This window comes from Scomber scombrus, chromosome 7, assembly GCF_963691925.1.
Source record: "Scomber scombrus chromosome 7, fScoSco1.1, whole genome shotgun sequence".
NCBI lineage: Eukaryota > Metazoa > Chordata > Actinopteri > Scombriformes > Scombridae > Scomber > Scomber scombrus.
This window is the reverse complement of record NC_084976.1, coordinates 16190104-16201700: the sequence shown is the minus strand read 5'-3', so window position 1 is coordinate 16201700 and position 11597 is coordinate 16190104. Positions and strand designations below refer to the sequence as shown.

Below are 11597 nucleotides of genomic sequence, written 5' to 3'. Positions count from 1 at the left end.
CATTCATTATCTATTTATACAAAAGCCTCCACCTACAGCATGGGTGCCCACAGGAGTTATAGTTTAATAATTAATAAACATATCTACTAACAACTACATTATAGTGTGTTTGAAACTATTTGTAGATGTGTGTATACTGGTTATAAATGCTAAATAGAAGAAGTTTAAGTAAAGTGTTACCAAATGATCGAGTGAGTAGCTCCTATATCTACACATTAGATAAAGTGTTCTTACAAAGAAAGTAGGAACCGCAAGCATAATCAGGATAAATAAGAAGATTTAACCCTCGATTTCTGCTGGAGAAATGTGATCACTTGGCCATGTAAACCCTTAACTGGGTTTCGTAAGAGTTTTCTTCTTTTTCTTTAAACATGCACATGTGCTTGGAAATGATCCCAAATAGAGAAAAGCCACATCATGCTGGAAATCAGTGTAGTTGGAAGAAACTTTCTCGTTTTGGCAAAAATCAACAGCATTACCAGAGTGGTTTCAGAAAGGCTAAATACATGATGATATAAGCCATCCACATTTGTTAACAATAGCACGTGGAAGTCTGATACTTCTTATAGGAGGCATGGTGATGAATCTGATTACTGTCCAAGTGACATAAAATGGTGGTTTTAGAATAATTGCACTTATGCAACACATGTTAAAAAAAAAAAAAAAAAAACATTATTCTGGTTCCTGCTGCCACCTGAATACTCACCGTAACCAGGATTTGTACACATGTAAACAATGCTGTCCCTTGAGCAAGGCATTGAGACTTCTAGAATTGAAGGATGTATGCCACTCAGCATCAGCAGTGAAAGTTGTGTAAGAGGTCCTCTGGTAACTGTTAACACATTTCAGGAGATACTTCTATGTAAATAGCACCATGTGAATTCAAATCTTGACATAAACTGGGGAAGAGGAAAGTATTACAAGGATATTTTTTTGTTCTTTTAGTAAAAACTGAATTATAAGTGTCCAACAAAACAGTGAGAGCTATCAGCGGCACCTTCCAATAGTGAGAGGTGTTGATATCAGAGTGCCTCCCTTGTCATTTCAATGAGAGTTTCTCCTTCTTCACTTTAGTCTGTTAGTGTCATATGTGCGTCTGAGGAGCTGTCAGACCACAGAAGTACCCTGCATGGGGCAGTTAAGAGCTGTTACCACATCAGGCCTCTCAATGCGAGCCAGCGCAGAGCACAGCAGTCCCAGTGTGGAGCCTTCTTTCTGGGCCCAGTTAGAGAGGAGCGTGTGAGAGGGGGCCTCTCCACGCCCAAACAGGTCCAGTTGTTCAGTCTCATAGCCCAATGCTGCACCCAGCTGCCTCCAACCCCGGCCCCCTCCCTCCTGCAGGAGGCGCTCCACCTCTTCCTGTCTGTGGGGGGGTAGGTTGATGTACAGACGAGTGTCCAGCTTGCTATCCCTCTTAGTACCTGTAGAGACACAAACAAAGTAAGTGTCCACTCCACTCAATTGGTGTTATCTACCAAAAATACTAATCACATAAGATCTTTTCACTAATACTAATATTAATGATATTAATGGGTCTAACTAAACTCAAATTAAATGGCAGATTTAAAAAATGTCTTACGATAAATCAGAGGAGGGCATGACATTAGATTAGCTTTCTTGTGGGAAACATTAGGAACTTACCTTGTAAAAGTTTCTTGTAAACAAAAAAAATATGTTTACAAGTGTTTCTTGCCAAAATACCACTGTGTGAATCCTTGAGGCCTAATAAATGTGTTGAATTTCCTTCCTGATAAAAACATTTGCAAAGCTACAGCTGGTGTGAAGTCTGCATAATTAAGAACCATGTTGACTACCTAGCAGTCACCTTCTTCATAGCTTTTCTTTTTCTTTTGGAACATTGGTGGAAATCTTATTTACATATATGTTAACACATTGGGGGACCCCCCCCTCAAAAACCCTTCTCCATATACAGGCTTGGGGAGTAACGGAAAACATGTAACAGCGTTACGTAATTAGGATACAATAAAAAGGTAACTATATTCCACTAGTTACAGAAAAAATAGATGCGATCTAATTACAGGTACATTTTTTAAAAATGGGGATTATTTATCAGGATTATAATTTTAAAACCCATTTTACAATAAAGAACTTTATACTACCATGCACTGTAAAACTTGAGCAGAGCAAAGGGGAAATTATCTCTCTGATCCACGATGGTCTGAGTAGAGGATGATACCGCATGACGAGTGCAGCGGGCGCACGCACACACACTTCATTTGCACATTTACAGAGAAATTGCCTTCCCCTTCCTGCTTCAAAAGCTTTATTTTTGTGCCTAATGGTAGTTTGAAAGAGCTTGTGTGTACCACACCTTTGCTGGCCTGATTGTCCTGCAGGCTCTGAGAGTCGAGAAAAACACCACTGTCACTTTGGAGCTTTTCTCCCTCCGGAGATGTTCCCAACTCAGCTGCACGGGCCTTGGAGAGAGCCTTCTTCTGTTTACATGATCTCCAGCTGAGAAAAGCAGAGGAGTGTGCAATGTCAGTTAAATGATCCACAGTGAGCTATTTTTCATCCCAGGGACAATCACCTAACCACTATTACATCTATTTAAGTACTGGGACCCATTCTTCATGGGATCTTACCATTTATAAGCAACATAAAGAAGCAAGCCCAGCACCACGGCAGCCAGAACAGAGACATAAGCCAGAATGTTGTTGCTGCCATCCCCATCCTGGGAGGTAAACTTGGGTGTTCCAGTAGCAGAACTGGTCTCCCTGCCCTCCATTACGTCGTCTCCACCTGGCCAGAGAGGAGTGCCATGGGGTCCGTCAGTCTCAGCGGGGCGAGACAGAATGTCCAGCCTTTTATCTATTAAGATTAAGAAACGGAGACGTGTCAGTGACAGTATCAGAATATCTGCACATATGGATGTCGGAGACACATTTAGACCTTATAAATTATGACCAGAAATAATTCCACAGAAGCCTGTACGCCTGATTTAATGATAGCGTCAGTCACCCTGGTCCCCTGGGGTTTTGAAACCTTTCATTGCCCCCATTTCCAGGCTCTGTCTCCCTCCTGTGGTCTGTCTATTTTGGGATCAAACACTACGAGGTACTGTGACGACCTCTAGGGGTTCAAAGGGTCACGATATATGGACCCAGCGTGTGTACAGATGACCTTCCTCCTGGAGAGTGAGTGTAGCCATTTGGGAGCAAGCAGACTAGTTGTCAGTGTCAGAAGCCTCCCTTAGCCTGAAAGTTGGGGGGGGGGGGGGGGGGGGGGTAGTTAACCTAAAGACCTGTCAAGCTTACAGCAATTGGTCTATAGCACTTAAGTGGGCCTTTTTTCTCTTCTCATGTTTCGCAGTTCAGAATGAGGTGTGGATGCAGGTGTTGACCACATGTCCTTATATTCTCACAAACCCTCCCACTCCCACTCTCTTTTAACTCACTTTTCTTTCTATCTTGCACTATAGCGTCCCATGCTTTTTTTTCTGGGTGTTTCTTCTTTACAACTCACCCATGCAGAGTGTGTCAGAGTTGGGCATGCAGGCTCGGATCTCCACCTCACTGTCAGAGCACATTGTGCAGCTCTGGCAAGGTTTGGTGCTAGCATTCTCCTCAGAGAAGGTTCCTGGGCCGCAGATCTGGCACTGTGTGTCTCCCTGTAGCCCGCACTGCTGTGTAGCACCCTCACCACGGGAGCATTTGGAACAAGGCGCGCACAGGCCGTAGTCGCGCATAAAGAAAAAGCCGTTGTCACATTCACATTGTGTGTCTTCAGTGGCAGAGCAAGAGGACACAGTGGGGACACTAGGAGGGCACCCGGAGCAGGGGAGGCAAGGGCCAAGGTCTTCAGAGGAAGAAAATGTTCCTGGGAGACAGATTAAACAATTAATATCAGTCTGAAAGTCTTCATCTCAGGAAAATCAGTGGCAATGTAGAGCTGCAGCACCATCTAAAATCTTCCAGGCTCTTGGACAGATGACAAAGATAATGATAAGGCAGGTATATGTTCTATATTGGTGGAGTAACATTAGATTATAATTGCTTACCCTGTGGGCATGGTGTGCACTTGGTATCCTCTTTCCCACACTCTACCTCCACTCCAAAACCAGCAGGACACAGACTGCAACACTGGCCTGATTCAGTGTACTGGCCACTGGCACAGGCATCTCCAAAAGTAACCTACAGAAGACAGATGACAGCACTGTGTTTATTATGAAATAACGAAAACAAATAACTTGTAAAAGGCATATGTTAAGATTATTTTGACAGTTGCAGGATTCATATTTAACTCTACTTTTAAAAGCAGTAGTTACCAAACAAGAAAGCGAGGCAGGAGGGATTGCTTTATCTAGAGAGTGTTCTGTCTTACAGCACATGTGGGAAGGAAATTACACACATCCCATTCCTGTGCAATTAAAGAGGTAGAAAACTGAACTGAAAATGGCCTTTGTTAATCTTTCTGTCTGCCTCAGTTTTCACCCCTTAAAGTGCTCTGAGTCCTTATCTGCAAGTGGGTAATGGAGAGCCCGGCTTGAGTTATGACATGAGGGATAGATCAGACATTCCTAACGGCTTGTGCAGCAGAGTTGGTGCCTGACAGGAGTGGCTGGCTTTAATCAGATGGCTTTGGACGAGTGGAAAGAATAAGACATAAAGGGGTGAGGGAAAACACTCAGAAAAGGAGAAAGGAAGAGGTAAAAAAAAAAAAGAGCTTCCGCCCTCCCACTCATTCCAAATAAGTGTGAATGACAATGTGTAACTGTGTGTGTGTATTTCTCTGCATCACAAAAAGTGGGGGAGGTATATAAAGGAGACATTTCCAGCCCCGGGCAAGGGTGTCAGTTAACCAAGGCTGCCCAGCATGTGAGTGTCTGTTTGGGTGAGAGGGAGCCTTTGAAGTCGCCAAGCCCTGCAGGTGTGTCTATGAAGGTCAGTATTTCACTACTCCCCTTCTCCAGGCTCTGAACAACGGCATCTTAAACATGCACACATTTAAGGGAGATTGGCCTACTCCGCCTGGGGGCTGACAAGAGCAAACAGATGTCTAACAACTAACCTCCTGCAAAGGGGAAAAGTAACAGCTAAACAACCCACTGATGTCTCTCTTTGTCTCTGAAGTCTGCCAAGAAACACAGGCAACATGTGTGAACCTGTAGAGCCTCCAACAAAAAGCCCACCAGAAATACACACAACACATACACACTGTGCCATGCCCCTAGTCGCAAAACACTCAAATGTTCCATGCTGATACTACAGCAGGAACAGCTTTGAAACAGGGCTCACCTCGTTCCAAAAACAACAGCCAGTTTTACTGCAGCGCTTACAGAGGAGCCCGATGATATCTGAACACCAGTCGCAGAACCCAGATCAGAGGTATTAAGGTGTCGGGGTGGTACGGTCCAACAGGCAGGAACCAGTGGGATGTTTGGATCTGATAGACTGTGACCAGAACAGCTTGGAGCAGAAAGGTATACTGGTAACTCTGGTTGACCCTCTCTGTGTGACAGATGAAACTCCTCTGTTAACGCTAGCTATTTTTTCAACCCTCAATCCCTACTTTGATAAATATTTGATGATAGTGGCTCTGTTTTATTTTTATGTCCAGCTTGGCTTTTTGTCATTTTTACAGTGCCTGGTGTGAGTCTGGGCTGGTGTAGCTGTGTAAGCCTGCCTGGAGGGACAACTCTGCTCAGAGCAGGAACTGCCAAAGGTTTGGCACTACACCCAATGGTGCCCAGCGTACTATGAAATATTTAGTCCATGCCCCATCAGAGATGAGATGAAACAGTGATCTACTCAGCAGAGGAATGACTAAGGCATTATCTACTGTATATACAGTATGAAATCATACTATATATGGATAAGTTTTGCAACTAAGTATTATTTTCATTGTTGATTAATCTGCTGATTTCTGGATTAAGATTTTGTCAATAAAATGTCAGAAATAGTGAAGAATTTCCAATTTAGTTTCTTAGAGCACAAAGTGATATCTATAAAGGTTTTGTTTTAACAGTTCAAAATTCAAAGGTATTTAGTTTACTATCATGTATGACTCATAAAAGCTTAAAATTCTCACAATTGAGAAGCAGCAACCAGCAAATGTTAATTTTTTTAAGGAAAAGTGCAAAATGATTATTTTATTATCAAAATAGATGCTGATTAATTTTTTCTCCATCGACTCAGCTTTGATTTAATTACTAACGATTACCAAATATTGTGAAGCCCTTTACCCTCCTATATTTTCTGTGCAATATTATACTATGTTGCAAAGATTAATTTGCTGAGCATGCACAAAAGAGCATTCAGTCTTATCTGCTGCCTTTGGGGCAGAGAGTTGGAGTGAAGCGGGCTGCAGTTGCTTTTTCCATTTAGGTAAGAAGCTGCAATCTGAAGGGATTCCCCAGTGAGAACAGACAGACCACCGAGGAGTACTGCTTTCAATGGGGCTCTCAACTCCACGGCTGCCGGAGTCACTCAGTCAACGCGGATCTCACACACACACACACACACACACACACACACACACACACACACACACACACACACACACACACACACACACACACACACACAAACACCCTTAATTTAAGCCTCCACTCTACCTAAAACACTTTTTGTGCCCTTTTGAAGTGAGACCACTTCTGAGGCATGCATGCTGGAGTTTTCCACAGTTATTCTCATCTGCGTGAATATAAACACACAAAAGGATGCACTCTCACTCTCTCTCTCTCTCCCTATGAAGACACTGACCCATCTGGTGGTTACGACAACAGACAGGTCTTTCAACAGAGACTGAGGGAAAGTTGTCTAAGTTGCACACCCTATCTGCACTGATTACTGTCATCAGTATACATGGAGCAGAAAGGACAAATTAAAGGACATGAGCGCTTCTTTTTTTCAGTCAGAGAGCTCAACACAAAACTATGATCCTAAATCAAACAAGACAGAACAAAGTGATCCCTTTAACTATAATCTACAGATTTCCATCTTTCACCAAAGAGTCGTGAAGTGGTTAAATGTGTAAATGATCCTGAAGTCCACCCCCCAAAGAAGTTTGCTTAACTACTTAATGGAAATTCAAATGACTGTGGTAACAAACTAAAGTACCCCCCCTCCACAATCACACACACACACACACACACCACAAACTGGGAGAAAATGATGATAATTGCTTTGCTCCGGATATCCAGACTCCAGCATTACTCAAAGCTAGGCCACTTTTTCACCAGGGATTACTGAAAGCAACCAATGTGGCAGCACGAACAGTAAACTACAGGCAATGTGACCATTAGAAACTTAAGAGTTAACAGCAGAAAATCTTGAGTTACAACACAATACAATCACCTTCTGCACTAACTCATCCAGTGAGTAATGAGAAAATCATTTCACAGTGCAAATGTTGACTCTTCAGTGTAATCCGGGCCAAAGAAACATCTTAAAGTGACTGTGTTTTGGAAAAACAGATGAGAAAAGCTATCTAAGATTTCAAAAAGAAACCATGTTGATATTACACCCTTATTAAAGGAAAGATACACATCTTTATAAGGGCTGAAGTTTTATCTAAATAGTTTGATCTAACAAAAGTGCTTTGACTCTTGAGGAGCATGTCCAGACAGGACTACAAGCCCCATGGGCTTTTTGAGGTAGATGAGTGTCAAATTATTATCTGCAACTGTGCAGGCAGGGACGTTCTTTTCACACTGATCTTAGTTTAATAATAAGCTATCACACATCACTGAAACTATAATTTGTCCACAAAACACATATTTTATTACTGCATGGGTGCATCCACTTTGTAAATTGTGTGCTACCCAGTTAGTTTTATGTTCCAGGTTGTTTGTCCCATCCTAGCAGCTGCACAAATGTATCATGTGATTGGAAAAATGAAAGACAAAATGGAATTTCCAGTTTTCAGAGTTGATTGCATTAAACAAAAAGTTCCAAAATGTTCCAGCGTGAAGAATGGAAGTCTGTGAGTATGTGCAGATGTTCAGTAGAATATGCCACAGTCCAACATGAGGGTGAGAGGCATATTCAAGCAGCAAAATAAGGAGTAGTTTGATGACTCTGTTGTTTCAGTCAGGAGAAAACTGAAAGACTAGATGAGACTTAATCAAAGTTCTCCTTTTACTCTTTCCACTATTTATTTTGTTTGTTGCCAACTACAGAATGAACATATTCACCAACAAGAAATCACAACCTTAATGAAATATGGCTTTGTAAGTAATGCAAATCAGCATGTGGGCTAAGACATTACTTCCTTGAGAAACAAGGGTGTAAAATTTACCTCAGTAACGTTTACATTAGCTAGTATGAGTGATGTTGTAACTATGCAATAAGGAAGCAGCAGGCAATATGGTTTTTTGACTACATGAAAATCTGTCAAATGTAAATAAAGCAACAATTTTCTTACTTTTAATAGAAGAAGCGCGCAGATGGTAAAGGGTCTCATTTCTTCAGTCTTCAAAATCCTCCTTGGCTTCGAGCGGGCAGATTTTGTGCGTCTGACACTACTTTTTTTTTCGGTCTGCAACCTTCAAAAAGAAAAGTACGAGTAAAACTCCCAGTTCTCTAAAATATATACGTGTCACAAAAGGCACCAAACTTGTCATAAAACGCGCTGGTTCGGTCAGAGTCCAATAATCAGTTTTTTACACATGAGAAGAAAGTTTTCAAATGGAGGCTGTGCAGTCCATACTTTCTCCAAGTTGCGGCACAGTAGACGCATTTGCTTCTTTTAATACATTCCCCGCTGGTAAGTTAACACAAAGTTTCTTCTGTTTCAGCTCGCAGGATGCACGGCTCGCCCGCTCTCCCGCAGCTCCGCAACAGATGAGGCAGGAAAGGCTCCTGCGAGCTCTCCTGGGCCTTTTCTCCACCCATCTCCTCAGCTTTCAAAGTGGCTCTCTGATTGGCTGCATCCCTGCGACGCGCTGGTGGTCAAGATAATGTAATATGGGAGAGAAAGAAACTGACATTGACATTGTGAAAGTTTTTGAAAGTTTTGTCAAATGAGATGATGACCCGAAATGAGATGATGAATTTTGAAATCGCAGAAAGACACACAAATGATATGTCAAATAAATAAGTAAATAAATAAGGTAATTTGGTTAACAAACCTGCTGACATGGTAGATTTAATGAAAGCTGCTGGCTATGACATACAATAATAATATTCAAATTTACTATATGCATGAAAATATTATCAAGCAGTAACAGACTGATAAATATACAAAATATCAGTGGTGGAAAATAACTAAGTGCATTTACTTAAGTGTGTCGTTCAAACAGAAATGTTTAAGTAACTGAGAAACTTGAGGGTTTACATTTGATGCCACTTGAAAAATTATGTATTTTTTTACTCCAGTACATTTAATTGTTACTGTAGTTACTAGTCATTTAACAAATTAGGACCTACATATAGAAAACATAATTATACATTTATGTAATATGTTGCATTATTTTTAAAGAATCAACAGTATCTAAATATCTTCAAATCAGCTCCACCTTTAATTTTGCTTTAGTAACATTTTCAGTGTAAGGCTATTTATTTATATGATTATTTATTTCATGATGTTTTGTTTATTAATTTGATATTTAACCTTTTAGGTTTCCATGGTTACGTGCTGTAATCGTTGCAGGCACCTCAGGGTTTTCTGAAGGATGACCCACAGGTTCACATGTTAATAGTAATAAGGGCATATAATAATTCTATATGTTAGTATCTTCCTAGTAAATCTGTACATCTGTTGTATATTGGTGAGTGAAAATGTTTTTTAAAAATCCCTCTGCAGTTCCTTGGATAAAACCTTTAAGGGGAGGTCTATGACATTACACCATTTTACAACCCTACAGGGATACTTGCATAGAGCTGTGATCAGTTGTTATCAGAAACAAAAGAGAGCATGTGAATCAAACAGGATCCTCTTTAGGAGAAGTACATGTTTGATCTTCAGCAATTGAAAAGATTAGAAAACCAACACAGGGTAAATTACACACCTTGTAAATTCTAGTGAATGCATCACAGGGGGGCCCTGAGACTTCAGAGGAAAACAAATGGAGAGATTTCTCAGACACAATACTACTTGCACTTCAAAGCTGGCTGAGGGATGAGAAGAGACAGAGAGGATCTTCTGGCTCTGATAAACTGCAAGTCATATTTTAGTCACATGGTGATCTCTTAAGGGTCATTACACTGCAAAAATGTTCATCTTACCAACTCACTTTTTAGTATTATTGAGCCCTAAAAGTACCAAGTAGCGCTTACAAGTGTCTATTACTATTATTATTGGGTCTTTGTCTTATGTCAACATGTTTACAATGCAAAGTGTCATTTTTATTCTTTCTAGTGCAGCAATCTGTCTTGCCTAATGCTCACCTCTAGACAATTCTTAAATCAACAAGATTATTATTTGAAACAGGTTGTAACAATCCTATTGCACGGGTTGATTTTTTGTTCAAGTGTTTGAACTACTTGGTGAGATGGAGATTTTTGAAAGGCATTAGAGCAAACATCAAAGAAACGATAAAATAAACACAAGGGTATCAGCAATCAAGACAAATAAACAGTTCCTGTCACTTCTCCATTCTTCGCTTGTCTTCATCATCTTGCTGCAGGGAGCGCAGATTCTTTATCTGAGAGGGCAGAGTTCCTCTGTGGTCATACATGATGGGTGGGAACGATAAGGCAGATATAAAGAATTTCAAAATATATGATCTTGTGGCCCACAGGCCAAGGAGAAATGGACCAGAAAGAGGGGGGAGGGCCGAGGTCGTTGACAGAGGCCTGTTTGAGGGTTGTTGCGGTTCTTGGCAGGAACAACTTGAACAACATCAAAATTGCAGCATTTCACGGCAGCTTTCCCTTCAGCCTGCCTTCAGGTCTGGAGAGGTCAGAGCGAGATTGCCAATAACCGAGAGCGAGGTGTCAACCCCTCCCACCATTGTCAATGAGACCACATCAGAGTGACTGTCCCCCCCCGCCCCCCCTTCCTATTCCACTTCCCTTATTCACCATTCTGTGGTTTGTATTTGACTGGGGGTCTACAGGTTGGTTTTATCACCCCTCCCCACCCAGGGGAATTGTACCCCAGAGGTGTTTATGGGGAGCCTGACAGGATGTTCGGCCCACCAGGAGATCAAAGTCTCCTCTTCAAGTAAAATGTGCTATTGCTCGCTGTGACCTTTTCAACTCTAATGGGGTTAACATCACAGACGCATGCAAAGCTGGGATTACAGTAGAGGAGCTGGATCGAGGAGTTGTGGCAGCGGATCGGTTTCCTTCCTGCTCTGGTTCACGCAAGAATCAGAGCTCATTTTTCAGTAACGGGTGATCATCCTCTGGATATGGGTTGTGGTTCACAGAAAAAAAAGGATTCCTGAACATTTGTATGCAGCCATATTAGGGCAATTCAAGATAATGCCTTTCAGAGTGCTACGTTTTTGAATGCAACATGTGCAATGCAAGTGAAACACACAGACATGCAGGCTAAAAACGTGAAATGATCACATTTCCCACCATCATGTTTAAATAACAATGAACACAGGCTGCTTTGTGTTTAAAAAGTAAAGTGTATTTTCAACAATTTCTTTAAAACAGTACAAAGGCTAAATAATAGTGGTT

General features: G+C 41.4%; 1 protein-coding gene across 1 annotated transcript; it reads right to left on the bottom strand.

Moving 5' to 3' along the window:
• Nucleotides 1–1069: 1069 nt before the first annotated feature.
• nradd (neurotrophin receptor associated death domain) lies at nucleotides 1070–8427 on the bottom strand. The gene is made up of 6 exons (XM_062423091.1): nucleotides 8389–8427; nucleotides 4022–4154; nucleotides 3487–3840; nucleotides 2607–2832; nucleotides 2333–2475; nucleotides 1070–1421 (listed from the first exon to the last, which is right to left on the bottom strand). Exons 1-6 carry the CDS (start codon nucleotides 8425–8427, stop codon nucleotides 1108–1110), a joined length of 1209 nt encoding a protein of 402 aa, XP_062279075.1. The 3' UTR covers nucleotides 1070–1107.
• Between the last annotated feature and the right edge of the window lie 3170 nt (nucleotides 8428–11597).

Bases quoted from the DNA above. Each gene is read 5' to 3' on its own strand.
- nradd (XM_062423091.1), bottom strand. From the start codon at position 8,427: ATGAGACCCTTTACCATCTGCGCGCTTCTTCTATTAAAA. The intron at 4,155-8,388 runs GTAAGAAAATTG...TGTCTTCTGTAG, and splicing joins GCGCGCTTCTTCTATTAAAA to GTTACTTTTGGAGATGCCTG. The intron at 1,422-2,332 runs GTGTGGTACACA...GTGTCTCTACAG, and splicing joins GGACAATCAGGCCAGCAAAG to GTACTAAGAGGGATAGCAAG.